This window comes from Eleginops maclovinus, chromosome 22 (genome assembly GCF_036324505.1).
Source record: "Eleginops maclovinus isolate JMC-PN-2008 ecotype Puerto Natales chromosome 22, JC_Emac_rtc_rv5, whole genome shotgun sequence".
Classification (NCBI taxonomy): Eukaryota; Metazoa; Chordata; class Actinopteri; order Perciformes; family Eleginopidae; genus Eleginops; species Eleginops maclovinus.
In genome coordinates this window covers 24190358-24209627 of record NC_086370.1, presented here as the reverse complement: position 1 = coordinate 24209627, position 19270 = coordinate 24190358, and the positions used below count along the sequence as shown (strand labels likewise).

The 19270-nt window shown below is 45.3% G+C and overlaps 1 protein-coding gene across 5 annotated transcripts in view; it reads right to left on the bottom strand.

Annotated features, from left to right (window-relative positions):
* Positions 1-19270, bottom strand: part of si:dkeyp-121d4.3 (serine/arginine repetitive matrix protein 2) — a 41068-nt gene that overhangs the window by 16760 nt on the left and 5038 nt on the right. For 2 of the 5 annotated variants that reach the window (XM_063875605.1, XM_063875607.1), the window contains 8 exons: positions 19147-19254; positions 18721-18939; positions 9111-9257; positions 8816-9043; positions 5199-5417; positions 4922-5068; positions 2674-2916; positions 970-1137 (listed from right to left, as the gene is read on the bottom strand). In XM_063875605.1, coding sequence (XP_063731675.1) covers positions 970-1137; positions 2674-2916; positions 4922-5068; positions 5199-5417; positions 8816-9043; positions 9111-9257; positions 18721-18939; positions 19147-19254 — 1479 coding nt within the window. The remainder of the gene's footprint in view (positions 1-969; positions 1138-2673; positions 2917-4921; positions 5069-5198; positions 5418-8815; positions 9044-9110; positions 9258-18720; positions 18940-19146; positions 19255-19270) is intronic. The other 3 variants (XM_063875608.1, XM_063875606.1, XM_063875609.1) reach the window with 3 other exon arrangements.

Below are 19270 nucleotides of genomic sequence, written 5' to 3'. Positions count from 1 at the left end.
TCCCCTACTCTCCCCGTATAATCCCCCTACTCTCCCTGTATAATCCCCCTCCCCTCCTCTCCCCATATAATCCCCCTACTCTCCCTGTATAATCCCCCTCCCCTACTCTCCCCGTATAATCCCCCTCCTCTCCCTGTATAATCCCCCTCCCCTACTCTCCCCGTATAATCCCCCTCCTCTCCCTGTATAATACCCCTCCCCTACTCTCCCTGTATAATCCCCCTCCTCTCCCTGTATAATCCCCCTACCCTACTCTCCCCGTATAATCCCCCTACTCTCCCTGTATAATCCCCCTACCCTACTCTCCCCCTCCTCTCCCTGTATAATCCCCCTCCCCTACTCTCCCTGTATAATCCCCCTCCCCTACTCTCCCCGTATAATCCCCCTACTCTCCCTGTATAATCCCCATAATCCCCCTCCTCTCCCTGTATAATCCCCCTCCTCTCCCTGTATAATCCCCCTACTCTCCCTGTATAATCCCCATAATCCCCCTACTCTCCCTGTATAATCCCCCTACTCTCCCTGTATAATCCCCATAATCCCCCTCCTCTCCCTGTATAATCCCCCTACTCTCCCTGTATAATCCCCCTACTCTCTGTATAATCCCCATAATCCCCCTACTCTCCCTGTATAATCCCCCTCCTCTCCCTGTATAATCCCCCTACTCTCCCTGTATAATCCCCATAATCCCCCTCCTCTCCCTGTATAATCCTCCTCCTCTCCCCCTCCTCTCCCTGTATAATCCCCATAATCCCCCTCCTCTCCCTGTATAATCCTCCTCCTCTCCCCCTCCTCTCCCTGTATAATCCCCCTCCTCTCCCTGTATAATCCCCCTACTCTCCCTGTATAATGCCCCCTACCCTCCCTCTTTTAGTAACTCTGTAGAGTCTTGTGGTGTAGATGCTCGGCTACAAGGTGCTACGAGAAGAACCAGAACATATAGATTCCTCAGTGTTTATTTTCCTGTACCAATGCAGGAGACGTCTGTCCTCCATCCTCCTTCGTCTCCTCTGGCTCTTTCTTGATGTCCTTACGGGGGTCTTTGGACAGGGCTTTGAGGACGGTGCCCTGGAAACGCTCCTTACTGATGTCCAGCATCGAGTCAAGCTTCCTGTAGAGGAAACCCAGCGGCGTCCACTGAGAGACAAACAAGCATTACTGCCTAATGAGTCATTACTGCTTAATGAGTCATTAAAAGAGTAATTACTGCTTAAAGAGTCATTACTGCTTAATGAGTAATTAAAAGAGTCATTACTGCTTAAAGAGTCATTACTGCTTAATGAGTAATTAAAAGAGTCATTACTGCTTAAAGAGTAATTAAATGAGTCATTACTGCTTAATGAGTCATTACTGCTTAATGAGTCATTAAAAGAGTCATTACTGCTTAATGAGTAATTAAAAGAGTCATTACTGCTTAAAGAGTCATTACTGCTTAATGAGTAATTAAAAGAGTCATTACTGCTTAAAGAGTAATTAAATGAGTCATTACTGCTTAATGAGTCATTACTGCTTAATGAGTCATTAAAAGAGTCATTACTGCTTAATGAGTAATTAAAAGAGTCATTACTGCTTAAAGAGTCATTACTGCTTAATGAGTAATTAAAAGAGTCATTACTGCTTAAAGAGTAATTAAATGAGTCATTACTGCTTAATGAGTCATTACTGCTTAATGAGTCATTAAAAGAGTCATTACTGCTTAATGAGTAATTAAAAGAGTCATTACTGCTTAAAGAGTCATTACTGCTTAATGAGTAATTAAAAGAGTCATTAAAAGAGTCATTACTGCTTAATGAGTAATTAAAAGAGTCATTACTGCTTAAAGAGTCATTACTGCTTAATGAGTAATTAAAAGAGTCATTACTGCTTAATGAGTAATTAAAAGAGTCATTACTGCTTAATGAGTCATTAAAAGAGTCATTACTGGTAAATGAGTCATTACTGATAAATGAGTCATTACTGCTTAAAGAGTCATTAAATGAGTCATTACTGCTTAATGAGTCATTAAAAGAGTCATTACTGCTTAATGAGTAATTAAAAGAGTCATTACTGCTTAAAGAGTCATTAAATGAGTCATTACTGCTTAATGAGTAATTAAAAGAGTCATTACTGCTTAATGAGTCATTAAAAGAGTCATTACTGCTTAATGAGTCATTAAAAGAGTCATTACTGCTTAATGAGTAATTAAAAGAGTCATTACTGCTTAATGAGTCATTAAAAGAGTCATTACTGCTTAATGAGTAATTAAAAGAGTCATTACTGCTTAATGAGTAATTAAAAGAGTCATTACTGCTTAATGAGTAATTAAAAGAGTCATTACTGCTTAATGAGTAATTAAAAGAGTCATTACTGCTTAATGAGTAATTAAAAGAGTCATTACTGCTTAATGAGTAATTAAAAGAGTCATTACTGCTTAATGAGTCATTAAAAGAGTCATTACTGCTTAATGAGTAATTAAAAGAGTCATTACTGCTTAAAGAGTCATTAAAAGAGTCATTACTGCTTAATGAGTAATTAAAAGAGTCATTACTGCTTAAAGAGTCATTAAATGAGTCATTACTGGTAAATGAGTCATTACTGGTAAATGAGTCATTACTGGTTTAAGGTCTTATTTCCAGATGACTGAATCTAAGTGTTTCTAAAATAAATGGAGTTAACTTTAATAAATAAACTCACTTTTCCTTTGGCCGTTGCCAGCGCCAGTGCCACCTCCTCCCTCCTCTTCCTCTCTGCCTCCCTCAGCTTTACCCTCACCTCTTCCTCCCTCCTCTTCCCGTCCTCCTCCTCTTGTTTCCTCCTCTCTTCTTCCTCTTTCTTCTTCCTCTTCTCCTCCTCCTCCCGTCTCTTCTGCTCTTCCAGGATGGGATCCTCCACCCTCTTCAGCCTCAGCAGCCTGATGGCTCTCTTCTGAGACTTCACCTGCAGGAACAGAGTGGGGGGAGTCAGGGCAAGACACTCCCTTCCTGTCGGGGGGGCTGACCCGTGAGCGGTCGAATCAAAAGTAAGGATGCAGAATATCCAGCAAAATCACCAGCGTGGGAATTCATCAACACCATCCAACTGAAACCAGCAACCCAACAACACACGGCAACGCAACAACACCACAACGCAACCACACCACACAACACACGGCAACGCAACAACACACCACAACGCAACCACACCACACAACACACGGCAACCCAACAACACACCACAACGCAACCACACGGCAATGCAACAACAACAACACACCACGCCAACACACAACAGCAACACGAGAACACAACAGCACACGGCAACGCAACAACACACAACAACACGACAACGCAACAACACACGACAACGCAACAACACACAACAACACGACAACACACGACAACGCAACAACACACAACAACACGAAAACGCAACAACAACACGACAACACACGACAACGCAACAACACACAACAACACGAAAACGCAACAACACACAACAACACGACAACACACGACAACGCAACAACACGACAACGCAACAACACACGACAACACGAAAACGCAACAACACACAACAACACGGCAACGCAACAACACCACAACGCAACCACACCACACAACACACGGCAACGCAACAACACCACAACGCAACCACACCACACAACACACGGCAACGCAACAACACACCACAACGCAACCACACAACACACGGCAACGCAACAACACACCACAACGCAACCACACGGCAATGCAACAACAACAACACACCACGCCAACACACAACAGCAACGCAACAACACGACAACAACACGACAACACACGACAACGCAACAACACGACAACGCAACAACACACGACAACACGAAAACGCAACAACACACAACAACACGGCAACGCAACAACACCACAACGCAACCACACCACACAACACACGGCAACGCAACAACACCACAACGCAACCACACCACACGGCAACGCAACAACACACCACAACGCAACCACACCACACAACACACGGCAACGCAACAACACACCACAACGCAACCACACGGCAATGCAACAACAACAACACACCACGCCAACACACAACAGCAACGCAACAACACACAACAACGCAACAACACACCACAACGCAACAACACACAACAACACCACAACGCAACAACACACAACAACACCACAACGCAACAACACACCACAACACGACAACACGACAACGCAACAACACGACAACGCAACAACACACCACAACGCAACAACACACAACAACACCACAACGCAACAACACACAACAACACCACAACGCAACAACACACCACAACACGACAACACGACAACGCAACAACACGACAACGCAACAACACACAACAACACCACAACGCAACAACACACCACAACACGACAACACGACAACGCAACAACACGACAACGCAACAACACACAACAACGCAACAACACACAACAACACGACAACGCAACAACACACGACAACGCAACAACACACAACACCACAATGCAACAACACACCACAACGCAACAACACACAACAACACGACAACGCAACAACACACCACGACAACGCAACAACACACCACAACGCAACCACACCACACAACACACGACAACGCAACAACACACAACAACACCACACAACACACCAACACACGGCAACGCAACAGCAACAACAACACACCACGCCAACACAACAACAACACGAGAACACAACAGCACACGGCAACGCAACAACACACAACAACACGACAACGCAACAACACACGACAACGCAACAACACACAACAACACAACAACGCAACAACACAAGACAACGCAACACACAACAACACGACAACGCAACAGCAACGCAAATACAACAACAACACACAGACACACGGCAACGCAACAACAACACACAGCAACGCAACAACAACAACGGCAACAGAATCACTTCCTGTCGGGGGACTCACCAAGGTCACGGTGAACTCCACCTCCGAGTGTATGTCTCTGCTGCTGAACTCTACATCCGTGAAGTTCTCCAAGAGGCTGAAGGGGAGCTCCCTGTGGTCTTCGCTGCGGAGGATCCCCTCCTCCGGACCCAGGAAGGTGATGGTGCCCTGACACACACACACACACACACACACACACACACACACACAGACACACAGATCAGATCAGATGGACCTTTACTGATCCCTGTAGTGTGTGTGTGTGTGTGTGTGTGTGTGTGTGTGTGTGTGTGTGTACCCTCTCTCTCTTCTCCTTGGTGTAGCTGAAGGTGAAGGGGATCTTGGGCTTGATGTTGGCGGCCCTCCTGCGGCGGGTCACCTGATCCACCAGCAGGTTGATGAGCACGTGGTCGTTCTTCAGCAGTGTGACACCACAGTCCCGGTGGTCAAAGGTCACGTTGGTGCTGACCGGCCCGATGTTGGCATGGATCTGACCCGGGAATCCCTTCATGGAGGGCTTCAGAAACAGAGGCCACGTTACAGTTTACATAGAGACAGCGGACCCTGAAGGCAGCATCTCCCTGGTCCAATGGGATGTTAACAATGTTAGGATTTCTGAAGTACCAAGCTAACGCTAGGATATAAAGGAACCACAGCATGGTCACATGACCTCACGTCAGTGTTGTAGTCAAGTCACTATGCCTCGAGTCCAAGTCCAGGTTCAAGTCCGAGTCATTAAAAAAATGTCAGAGTCGAGTCCCTATTGATCAAGTCCGGTGGGGGGGGGTCCGCGTCTTTCTGTTTTGTCGCTTGTTAGCAGACCCTACACCCGATAGCAGAGCGAACAGGTACAGGAGGCGTAGAGTGAGGAGATCATTGTCCACTAGTTAATCAATCGCGGATGGCATCATGCTCGAGGACAGATAAAAAACTAAATGGGTCGCGAAATACACCTGGGGGGCCGTTAATACACCTGGGGGGCCGTTAATACACCTGGGCGGCCGTTAATACACCTGGGCGGCCGTAAATACACCTGGGCGGCCGTAAATACACCTGGGGGGCCGTAAATACACCTGGGGGGCCGTAAATACACCTGGGCGGCCGTAAATACACCTGGGGGGCCGTTAATACACCTGGGCGGCCGTTAATACACCTGGGCGGCCGTTAATACACCTGGGCGGCCGTTAATACACCTGGGCGGCCGTTAATACACCTGGGCGGCCGTAAATACACCTGGGCGGCCGTTAATACACCTGGGGGGCCGTAAATACACCTGGGGGGCCCGCCCAAGTGAAGTCTATGTGTGGGAAACCCTGTGTTGTTAAACTTCAAAAAAACATAACTGTGGTCCCGCAGCTCATAGGCGAGTCCTAATGGCGGGCGCTGTGAGCTTTCATATGCATTTTACCGCTTAACACACTCTAGTGCTCATAACTACACTCCTGTCCTCTTAGCAATAACCCTCACAAAATGCAACTCAGTGACAGAGAGAAGACAGCAGGTGACAGAGAGAGAGACAGCAGGTGACAGAGAGAGAGACAGCAGGTGACAGAGAGAGAGACACTAAGTGACAGAGAGAGAGACACTAAGTGACAGAGAGAGAGACACTAAGTGACAGAGAGAGAGACAGTAAGTGACAGAGAGAGAGACAGCAGGTGACAGAGAGACAGCAAGTGACAGAGAGAGAGACAGTAGGTGACAGAGAGAGAGACAGCAGGTGACAGAGAGAGAGACAGTAGGTGACAGAGAGAGAGACACTAAGTGACAGAGAGAGAGACACTAAGTGACAGAGAGAGAGACACTAAGTGACAGAGAGAGAGACAGCAGGTGACAGAGAGAAACAGTAAGTGACAGAGAGAGAGACAGCAGGTGACAGAGAGAGAGACACTAAGTGACAGAGAGAGAGACACTAAGTGACAGAGAGAGAGACAGCAGGTGACAGAGAGAGAGACAGTAAGTGACAGAGAGAAACAGTAAGTGACAGAGAGAGAGACAGTAGGTGACAGAGAGAAACAGTAAGTGACAGAGAGAGACAGCAGGTGACAGAGAGAGAGACACTAAGTGACAGAGAGAGAGACACTAAGTGACAGAGAGAGAGACAGCAGGTGACAGAGAGAGAGACAGTAGGTGACAGAGAGAGAGACAGCAGGTGACAGAGAGAAACAGTAAGTGACAGAGAGAGAGACAGCAGGTGACAGAGAGAGAGACACTAAGTGACAGAGAGAGAGACACTAAGTGACAGAGAGAGAGACAGCAGGTGACAGAGAGAGAGACAGTAGGTGACAGAGAGAGAGACAGCAGGTGACAGAGAGAAACAGTAAGTGACAGAGAGAGAGACAGTAGGTGACAGAGAGAGAGACAGCAGGTGACAGAGAGAGACAGCAGGTGACAGAGAGAAACAGTAAGTGACAGAGAGAGAGACACTAAGTGACAGAGAGAGAGACAGCAGGTGACAGAGAGAGAGACACTAAGTGACAGAGAGAGAGACAGCAGGTGACAGAGAGAGAGACACTAAGTGACAGAGAGAGAGACACTAAGTGACAGAGAGAGAGACAGTAAGTGACAGAGAGAGAGACAGCAGGTGACAGAGAGAGAGACAGCAAGTGACAGAGAGAGAGACAGTAGGTGACAGAGAGAGAGACAGCAGGTGACAGAGAGAGAGACAGCAGGTGACAGAGAGAGAGACACTAAGTGACAGAGAGAGAGACAGCAGGTGACAGAGAGAGAGACAGTAAGTGACAGAGAGAGACAGCAAGTGACAGAGAGAGAGACACTAAGTGACAGAGAGAGAGACAGCAGGTGACAGAGAGAGAGACAGTAAGTGACAGAGAGAGAGACACTAAGTGACAGAGAGAGACAGCAGGTGACAGAGAGAGAGACACTAAGTGACAGAGAGAGAGACACTAAGTGACAGAGAGAGAGACAGCAGGTGACAGAGAGAGAGACAGCAGGTGACAGAGAGAGAGACACTAAGTGACAGAGAGAGAGACAGTAAGTGACAGAGAGAGAGACAGCAGGTGACAGAGAGAGAGACAGCAAGTGACAGAGAGAGAGACAGTAGGTGACAGAGAGAGAGACAGCAGGTGACAGAGAGAGAGACAGCAGGTGACAGAGAGAGAGACAGCAGGTGACAGAGAGAGAGACACTAAGTGACAGAGAGAGAGACAGCAAGTGACAGAGAGAGAGACAGTAGGTGACAGAGAGAGAGACAGCAGGTGACAGAGAGAGAGACAGCAAGTGACAGAGAGAGAGACAGCAAGTGACAGAGAGAGAGACAGTAGGTGACAGAGAGAGAGACAGCAGGTGACAGAGAGAGAGACACTAAGTGACAGAGAGAGAGACAGCAGGTGACAGAGAGAGAGACAGTAAGTGACAGAGAGAGACAGCAAGTGACAGAGAGAGAGACAGTAGGTGACAGAGAGAGAGACAGCAGGTGACAGAGAGAGAGACACTAAGTGACAGAGAGAGAGACAGCAAGTGACAGAGAGAGAGACAGTAGGTGACAGAGAGAGAGACAGCAGGTGACAGAGAGAGAGACAGCAGGTGACAGAGAGAGAGACACTAAGTGACAGAGAGAGAGACAGCAAGTGACAGAGAGAGAGACACTAAGTGACAGAGAGAGAGACACTAAGTGACAGAGAGAGAGACAGCAGGTGACAGAGAGAGAGACAGCAGGTGACAGAGAGAGAGACACTAAGTGACAGAGAGAGAGACAGCAGGTAAACATATCGAAAACATGCCGGCGCGTTCGTCAACCTCAGAGGGTTTTAATGACAAGTTCAAGTCACAAGTCTCTAAATTTAGCTCACGAGTCGAACTCGTACTACAACAGTACTACAACAGTACTACAACACTGACTCACGTTACCAGGACCAGAACCAGTCTCCTGCTAACTTGTGATGCAGGCTGGCTCACCGTGGGCTCGATGATGGGCTGGCTGACGATGCCTTCGTACAGCTCCTGGTCCAGCACCATGTTGGGCCCGACCTCCGTCCTGATGCTGGTCTTCCCTGCAAGCGGCGCGGAGTCTCCGTCGGCACCGCAGATCTGTGCTTCCTGTGAGATGGCGGCGGCGGCGGCAGAGAGCGTGAGCAGCAGCGGCTCATTGACCCGGCGGATCCTGCCGGCCTGCTTGGGCCCGGTCTGCAGAGGACAACATGTTTCAGAACAAACTCCGCACTGAGACTGAACCCTGAGTCCTGAGACTCACCGTGATGAGGGTGAACTCCACCTCCTCGCCCACGTCCTCAGAGGTGAAGTCCACGTCGCTGAAGTTCTCTCTGCAGTTGAAGGGCAGCTCTCCGTGCTCCTGGGACCGGATGAGTCCTCTGCCGTCCTCCAGACTGAGGATGACTCCCTGAAGGAGGACAGAGGCCAGGTTAACCTAACCTGGGTAATTTGCACTGACCAGAGGGGAAGCATTTAGTCGTCTTTGAGAATTTATTCGTTCTGATATTTTCACATGAAATTCTCAGAATTCTGATTGAATATATACATATATATATATATATACATATATATATATATATATATATATATATATGTATATATATATATATATATATATATATACATATATATGTATATATATATATATATATATACATATATATGTATATATATATATATATACATATATATATATATATATATACATATATATACATATATATACATATATTACCGCGTTAACGCCCGCGATTAATCTTCAAACCATAACGCGTTAAAAAAAAATTACGCAAATGAATCATATTCTCAAGTTTGACCCCAAACTTCCTACCGTAATTCCAGTGCACATGTTTACCTGGATGAATTACTGAAAGGCGTCACAAACACAGGTAACACGATGACTTGAGGAGGCGGTCCCTGGTGTGCTTAACGGAACATTTCGTTTTAAAAAGCTTCCAGACGGAAGTTCACATCAAACCAAAGTTGTGTGCACATATTGCAGTGATGAACTGTCCTTCCACCGAAGCACAACGAGCCTGAAGTACCATCTTTGCTGATGCTAGCAAAGATGCTAGCTCCGAGACAGCATCAAGCCGTGTTCGCCAAACTACACTGGCAGAGTGCAGCAAGGGCAAGTCTGTCAACAAAGCAGCAACAACTAAGCTAACCCATGCTATCGCTAAAGGGATCCCCGTTGACTGCAGGCCCATCAACATCGTTGAAGACCAGGGGCTTCAAGGTATTATCCAGATCGCCTCAGATGACCCATCATACAAGCCACCTGCTAGGGGAACTATTGTCTCCAGAATTCATGAATTGTTTGGCAGCGAAAAGGCAAAGAAGCGGAGCAGTTGGCACAGGCTACATTTATTGCACCGACTGGAGACCACTGGACATCAGTAAGAACCATAACTACCTCGGTGTAACAGCACACCTAATCGATGACCAATGGCAACTGCACTCGTTCGCTTTAGGTGTGGTGAAAACAGGGGAAAGGCATTTTGCAGAAGCATGTGCTAGTCAGTTTGTTGAAGTTGCAAAGGAGTGGGAGATTACAGACAAAGTCACCACTATAGGAACAGACAGCACGCGCAATATGATCGCGGCAGCAAGGAGTCTACCATTCGAGCACATGCCCTGTGTAGCGCACATTATACAGAGGGTAATCACAGTGTCTCTCCGTGACAGCGGGTTTGACGGTGCTTTAGCCAAGTGCCGTAAAACAGTCGGACATTTCAAACACAGTCCTGCAAACACAGCAGAGCTGAAACTTCAGCAAGCCTCTCATGGGCAAGAAGAGCAGTCACTTGTCCAGGACGTACCCACGCGCTGGAGTTCAACTCTCGGAATGATAAAGCGTGTCCAAAACAACAAAGACCCACTGAAGGCAACGCCAGCACAGCAGAAGCACAAATTAGCCATGCTAACCCCAGCTGAATATGACAGGCTGGCAAAGTTGGAAACACTGCTGGAGCCATGCAGGTAAGGTGACTTCCCATCTCCAATAAATCATCTCCAATTTTATTTCCTGCAAATACAATTCATATAACAGTCACTTTGTTATTGTATGTCAGAAATAGTTGTAGGCCTGTCCCCTAAATGGGTGTTAAATGAATTAAAGGTGTAGTCATTAATACTGTTGGTTTGTGTGTTTGTAGGTATGTCACTGAGCTCCTGGGTGGTGACAGATATGTGTCCTGCCCTGTAGTGCTGCCTGCACTCTGCCACCTCTTGGTACGATGGAGGTCTCAGATGTTGACCCTGCCTACATAGTGCACTTCAAGACTGCATTCACAGAGGACCTCAACAGACGAAAGGACAACACAAACCTGTTATGGCTAAAGGTAGCAACAGCTCTAGATCCCAGATTCAAGGACCTCAGGTGCCTGCCCAGAGCAGAGAGGGAAGAGGTGTGGCAAAAGCTGAGTGAGATGCTGAAGGACAGAGAACCTGCATCACAGCCATCCGGAGAGGAAATTGAACCAGAGCCACCAAAGAAGAAGATGGCCCTCCTACTGATGGGGTCAGAGTCAGAGTCTGATGATGAGGCACTGTCCACAGACAAAACTGTAGACAGGTATAAAGCAGAGCCCAGTGTCGGCAGAGAGGCATGTCCACTACAGTGGTGGGCGGCACACACAGGTGCTCATGGTAAGCTGGCCCATATTGCACAGAGGTGCTTGGCTACACCTGCCTCAACAGTGCCATGTGAGAGACGGTTTTCTTTGGCAGGCCACATTGTGCAGAAGAAGAGGTCCGCTCTGTCATCTGAAAATGTCAACAAGCTGGTCTGCCTGAGCAACGGGTTGAAAGAAAAGTAGAGTGTATGAACAGGTGGACTGGAGTCATGTCACACAAGTTCACGCTGTTTAAAATAATCTGATTCAACTAAGAGTGAAAAGGGACTGTTCACTCTGTACCTTCAAAGACACTATGGCATTCAGTTTGTTAAATAGGCCCACTGTTACTCACTACAGCATTCATTTGGGTGAGATGTTACTTTGCAAACTCTTTACAGGCAAGCTGTTCACATTCACTTTGTAGCAGGCGTCACTTTGTAACTGTTTATGTGGTTGTCTGCTAATCCTTCTAGTCTGCAGTTCATCACGGATGTTGTGGGCAATGCCAAGCCCTCCCTGACACTTCTTACTCAGCAAACTAATAGATTCTAGTTCAGAAATGATCACAACTGGAGGGTCACGTGACCAACAACCGTGATGGACGCTGAAGACTAGAGCTCCTCACAAACCTCCACTTTTTGCTAAATGATCAGGTCTTTTTATTACATCAGCGGTTGAAAGTGTTTTAACTACCACCACAGTCAGTAAAAAAATGCAACGATCAGCGAAGAAAGCGGCATCTATGTCGTCTAAATTAGCAGCAGCGAAAGAAAGATCAGCGAACACGGCTAACGACAACGCGGAGCTAAACATGGAAGCCATCATTGCTCAAGTCCTGCAGCAGCAACAGGGTATGCTCGAATCGGTTGTCCAAAATGCAGTGAAAGGAGCATTACAAGAAATTAACACCTCTTTGCAATATATCAGAACTGAACTCGAGAGACAAGACTCCACTGTGCAGGATCTTAAGCAACAAGTTGATGACACTAAGAGAAAAAATAGGGAGATCAACACATCTGTCAAAGCCTGTGTTAGCGGCCAGAAAGAACTTGAGCAGAAGCTAGCTGAGCTGGAAGACCGGTCTCGTCGCAATAATATTCGCATCACAGGGCTCGAGGAGGGTCGAGAGGCAAACGATCCCATCGGATTCCTGCAACAACAGCTACCCGTGTGGATACCCACTCTACAAAACAGACCCATCATTGAACTGGAGAGGGCACATCGAATTTATGCGAAAGGAAAGGGGAGAAACTCGGGGTCTCGCACCATGATTTTCAAATGCCTGAGATACCAAGATCGACAAACAATTCTCAACGGGGCAAGAGAGGCACAGAAAACCGGGCCAATTAAGGACAATACAACGGCAACGATCCGCTTTAAAGCAGACTACAGTGCGTACACCATGCAGAGACGTCAACAGTTTGTGAGGGTACAAAGTAAGCTATATGCGAAAGGGATCGCAAACTTCCTCATCTATCCTGCCACATTAAAAGTGACCCATAAAAGACAACAGCTATTATTCGAGACGGCCAAAGAAGCTGAAGACTTCTGTGTAGACTTGGGCGAGGAGGACTACGCAAGAGACACAGACACGCAGAAGCAACCGTGCCCGGATCATCTGCCGAGTGTGAGCAGACGCCCGGAGGGAGAGACTACCTCATCGGAGATGCTGCAAGAAGATCCGTAGGCCTACGAAACTCGACCAGACTCACCTAATGTGGAATGAGAACTGAACGATTGTGGTGTGATGTAGTGATTGGAGAGGATATGCAAGTACAGACGCAATAGTAACGTTCCGAGCTGAATGGACAAAATGACAAGTAAACGGTGATCATCAGGCTATGCTTTAATATGGCTGCAGACTTTATTCACTTCAGTTACTCCCCGTAGAGGGCTTAACCCTGTTCTGTAAATGTTAGATCTAGGCTACTTTTGCAACTTAAATAGCCTAAAATGTTACCTACTGTAACTGCTTGTTTAATATGTGGAAACCACAAGACCTGTGGATATATTTTTTTCTTCTTTCTGTTACGTGGTGGAGGGGGGGGGGGGGGTGGGCTGGGAATAGCGTTAACTGCGTTTGATGTGGCCACGTATCTTATTCTTGTATGGGGGGTGTTGCGGTCTCGGGGGGAAAGGGGGATTTTATATTTTATGTTTTTGTCACACCTTGCTTATTTTTCTAGCTATACAGTCTGGCATTAAAGTCCTTTTAGTAGAAAAGTCAGATAGAGTACATGTCAATCTACAGCACCATTTGGAAAATGGCTGAACTTTCTGTTATGTCAGTTAATATTAGAGGTCTCAATAGCCCAGTCAAACGTCACAAGTTTTTGGATCTTCTAAAGAGAAAGCGTATAGACATAGCGCTCATACAAGAAACACACCTGCGCCAGAAAGATGTGAAGCGTCTACAAAATCAATATTACAAAGTAGTGGCTTCATCTAGTGATAATACTAAGACCAAGGGCTCCACTATACTTATATCAAGGAAATGCGGCCTTACCATAGATAAATGTAGCAAAGACACCACTGGAAGAACATCTTATGTTCCACCATAGGTGATAGGAAAACTGCTTTTGTGTCTGTATATGCACCAGCCATATTTGATGACACTTTTTTCCCCAAGATTAACTAATGAGCTGCTTGCGCTCTCAGTTAGTGAATATTCTTTAATTATAGGAGGAGATATGAATGCAGTGCTGGATTTAAAACAAGACAGATCAGGTGTTACCTACACGAAAGCTCAACAACAGGTGTCAGAGATGTTTCAAACATCATTGGACAGTCTGCACTTGACAGACATTTGGAGACTTCATAACCCAACTAGCAAAGACTACACATTGTTCTCCACGCGTCACCTAACACATTCTGGCATTGATTACATGCTATGCTCTACTGAACTGAGACCAATGCTTCCATCTATAGTTATGGAACCAGCCATTTTATCTGATCACAATCCAATAATATCAACGTTTAACTGTAATAGTTCAAGGGAAAAATCTAGAAGATGGCAATTTAATACATCCCTTCTTCAGAATTCAGAATTCGACACAGAGTTCAAAGCAAAAATAGCCGAATTTCTAGAAATTAATACAGCTTCAACTACAGACCCATCATATGTATGGCAAGCCACAAAGGGGTTTATTAGGGATTTTACATCTCCTTTTCAGCCCATTTAAAAAGGAAAAGACAAGAAAGGATTAAAGAATTGGAGGAACAGTGTCAATCATTGGAGCACAAACTTAAAAACACATGTTGTAGAACAATGCATAATGCCCACTTAACAAACCGAGCAGAACTAAATGATTTACTGAGAAGAAGAGCTGAATTTTTAATGCATAGAGTAAGACAAAACTATTATTCCAATGGCTGCAAACCAAGTAAACTACTTGCTCTTAAGCTAAAACAAAATGAATCCAGGGCCTCAATTAATAGCATATTCACAGAGAACGGCATATCAACAAACTACCAGGATATTAACACCACCTTCAAGTCCTTTTATTCAGAATTGTACCGGTGCCCAACCAATTCCAACACAGCGCAGGGTCAAGAATTTCTTAAAAATCTGGAACTACCTTGTCTAAGTCCAGATGAGGCAGAAGAACTGGGCCAACCAATCTTACTAGAGGAACTTAAAACTGCCTTGAAGGATGCTAAGAAGCGCAAAACTCCAGGTTTAGACGGAATCCCATCAGAACTATTATTGCAATACTTTGACATACTTGGACCTACAATTCTACAAGCTTTAACATCAGCTATGGAGAGAGGCGCTTTTCTCCAGCAAGCAAATACTGCACTAATATCAGTCTTACCCAAAAAAGGCAAAGATCCGAAACATTGTGAGAATACTGGGGACGGATATTAAGCTGTTTTCCAAGGTGCTGGCACTGCGCTTGGAGCGTGTCATTGAGAAGTTAGTTCATCCCGACCAAACTGGCTTCATACCCAACCGCCATGCAGCAGACAACATACGCAGACTGTTACACATAATTAATGAAGCTAAAAACCTCACAACTCCTTCAGCAGTTTTATCTCTAGACGCTTTCAAAGCATTCGACCGCCTGTCGTGGAATTATTTATGGCAAGTACTGGAGAAACTTGGTCTTGGATCAAAATTCATAGACATGGTGCGCACTTTATATGCAAACCCAACTGCTATTGTTTCAACCAATGGTCTACACTCACTGCCCTTTCATATCGAACGTGGCTCCCGACAGGGATGCCCACTGTCACCCCTCCTATTTGCACTTTCCCTGGAACCATTGGCCCAAACTATAAGACAAAACAAAGTCTGCAATTACCCACTCAAATCATGTGACAACTCAATATCCTTATTTGCCGATGACATCCTACTGTTTATATCCGACCTTGAGGACTCCATACCTAAAATTCTACAAATCTTCAGCACATTTGGGTCAATCTCTGGCTACAAAATCAATTGGGAAAAATCTAATATGCTTAAACTAAACAACGTACCAGTTAATGGGCCAGTTAATCACCCAATTCCATTACAAAACAAAATCACTTCTGGGTGTCAGAATTCATACTTCTATGAATAAAATTGTCCAAGACAACTATGAGACTATGTTAAACAATGTGCAGAGAGATTTGAAAGACTGGGCTGCACTACCAGCATCATTCAGATCCAGGGTAGCGGTGGTTAAAATGAATATTCTGCCCCGTGTTCATTTTTTGAGCGCAATGATCCCTCTAGCACCACCTGGAAAATACTGGAAAAGACTTGACTCACTTATCAGACAATACATCTGGAACAATAAACAACCCAGACTGACATTTTTAACTTTGCAACGCACCACAAGTAATGGAGGAGTAGCTCTTCCCAACTTTAAAATATACAATCTGGCCTTTCAGTTACGTGCTCTTAAGATATGGATGGACCCCTTAGCCACTGTTCCTTGGAAAGATATAGAAAAACAACTTATTCATCCTGTAAGAATAGAGGACTTAGCCTTTGCATGTGCTAGTCGGAAAAAATGTTCTTTAAGCTATGGCCCCATCATCACAAACACAATATCCAATCTTAGACATGCAGAGGGAATTTTGGGCCACACAAATAAATGGCATAATACACCTTTATGGCACAACTCTCACTTAGTCTGGTAATAAACCCTTTACATGTAAACCCTGGAGTGAGAGGGGTGTGTATACATTGGACCATATTGTTGATGAAAAAGGTTTATTGAGCTTTGAAGAACTTAAAACCAAATTTGATCCCTAGAACAACCTTCTATGTGTATTTATGCATACGATCAGCCCTGAGAAGTCAGGATATATCATGGGGAACCTCACCTGATACACACCCCATTTGGAAGTTATTTTTTTACTTTCCAGTAAAGAGAGTGGCATCTACCGTCTATAAGACAATGATGGAGGCAATTACAGGGAAACTTCCAATAATTCAAATATGGGAACGAGATTTAAACATTGAAAACGACATGATTGACTGGGAAGCAGTGTGGGATAACATTTTTCATTGCTCTAAAAACCCAAACCACCAACAGATTCACTTTAACATCTGTCATAGGACATACTGGACTCCTCAGAAAAGGTACATTACAAAAGTCATTCCAAGTCCCCACTGCACTTTCTGTAAACCAGAACAAAATGGGACCTTTCTACACATGCTCTGGGAGTGTGAAGAAGTACAGGAATTTTGGCACAAAATAGCAGAGACTATAGGTGATTTAATAGCCCGTCCAATTCCGGTTGACCCCATTGTCTGGTTATTGAATGATGATTCCAAACTTCAACTGTTTGGAAAACAGAGAAAAGTCTGGCTTGCAGGATCAACAGCAGCCAAGAAAAGGATAGTGCAGAGATGGTTGCCCCCACACTCACTTTCTATGCAGAAGTGGATGGCTTATTTCTTGGACATTGTCCTACTTGAGCTCTCTACAGCAAGGATAAACAATGCAAAACGGAGAACTATTGACCTATGGAAAGACGCAGCTAAGCAGATCTCTGATATGTTGAACTCTATTGAAAAAGAACCAGATAATATTTCTGTAGCGGATGATTAGACAAGGTGTGATTTTACCTTTTAAGTTTTAGTTTGTTTTATTCTCATTTTGTGTGGGGGTTTTTTTCTCAGCAGACCGCGGGGTGGGGGGAGGGTGGTTGGGAGGGGGAGGGGGGCGGGGAAACCTTGTTATGACAAAAGACAAAAAGACATCAATACAATCTACCTGTACAGGAAGATCTTGTATGTAAGTGTTGAACTGATGTCAATAAAAAATCACAAAAAAAAGAAATGATCCCAACTAAGATCTTATAATGAGGTAACAACTGTGGCTCCTCTAACCAGTTTGTCGTAACAACTGTGGTTCCTCTAACCAGTTTGTCGTAACAACTGTGGCTCCTCTAACCAGTTTGTCGTAACAACTGTGGCTCCTCTAACCAGTTTGTCGTAACAACTGTGGTTCCTCTAACCAGTTTGTCGTAACAACTGTGGCTCCTCTAACCAGTTTGTCGTAACAACTGTGGTTCCTCTAACCAGTTTGTCGTAACAACTGTGGCTCCTCTAACCAGTTTGTCGTAACAACTGTGGCTCCTCTAACCAGTTTGTCGTAACAACTGTGGCTCCTCTAACCAGTTTGTCGTAACAACTGTGGCTCCTCTAACCAGTTTGTCGTGCATTTCTTCATTCCAACTCCACACGCTTCATTCCAACTCCACACGCTGGTGGACAGCAATAATCCACGACGACCTGCAAACAATGGAGAGTCTCCGTGTTTTGTAAATATTCTTCTCTCTTTTTGCACTACTTTATTTATCTTTTGCACCATGCATGTTGAGTTGTTGGAGGAGCACGCGACATAAGATTTTCATTGCCAACATATACGCTGTATCTGCTGTGCATATGACCAATAAAACCTTGAAACACATGATGTATTTGTTTTATCCCCCCCAAAAATACAAGTAAATACTAGTATTTTAAACTTGTGATTAATCACAACCTGTTAGAATTTCTGAAACTCAGATTCTTTTGTTTCTTTATCTCAGACTTTAATTTCAGATGTTTCTTTTGAAAATCGAAGAATTATGATTTTTTTTTCTGAAAAATTATAATTAGTTGACATATTTTGTTGGAAAATCTGTGAATTGGGATAAAAGTAAATAATGTGTTAGTCAGAGTCTGATTCTGGTGGATAACGGCAGGAGGTCAACAGGAAGCTGTGGAAGTGAATGTGTGTGGAGCATCTCCAGACCCCCCAGGCTAGCTCTGACCTGCTCCCTCTTCTCCTTGGTGAAGCTGAAGGTGGACGGGATCTTGGGCTTGATGTTGGTGGCCGCCCTCCTCTCTGTCACAATGTCGCTCAGCAGGTTGATGAGCACCTGGTCGTTGTGCAGCAGCGTCACCGTGCTGTCCTTCCTCTCGAAGGAAAGGCTGGTCCTCAGCGGCCCGATGTCCACGTACACCTTCCCTGGGAGCTGCCGCTTCCCGGGCTGCGGAGACAAACACCAGACCTTCCAACATGCGGGATCAACCTCAGTAAACAAACGTCTTGTAGCTGTTTATTTGATATGGAGGTAATCAGTTACTTTAATATTGTGACGACTAACTAGTGATTGTGAGGGATCTGATTTTAAATCCCCCCTGGACCCCGTCTCTGTTTACATATAGAAACAGGAAACAGGAAGTGATGTTCTGACCTCAGCTTCTGGGATTGGCTGGCTGACCACAGCCTCGTAGATCTCCGTGTCCACGTTCTCCGTCCCCCCCGGCGCCACCTTCACATCCGTGGCGATCAGGACGCCTGGCTGGAGACACACAGCA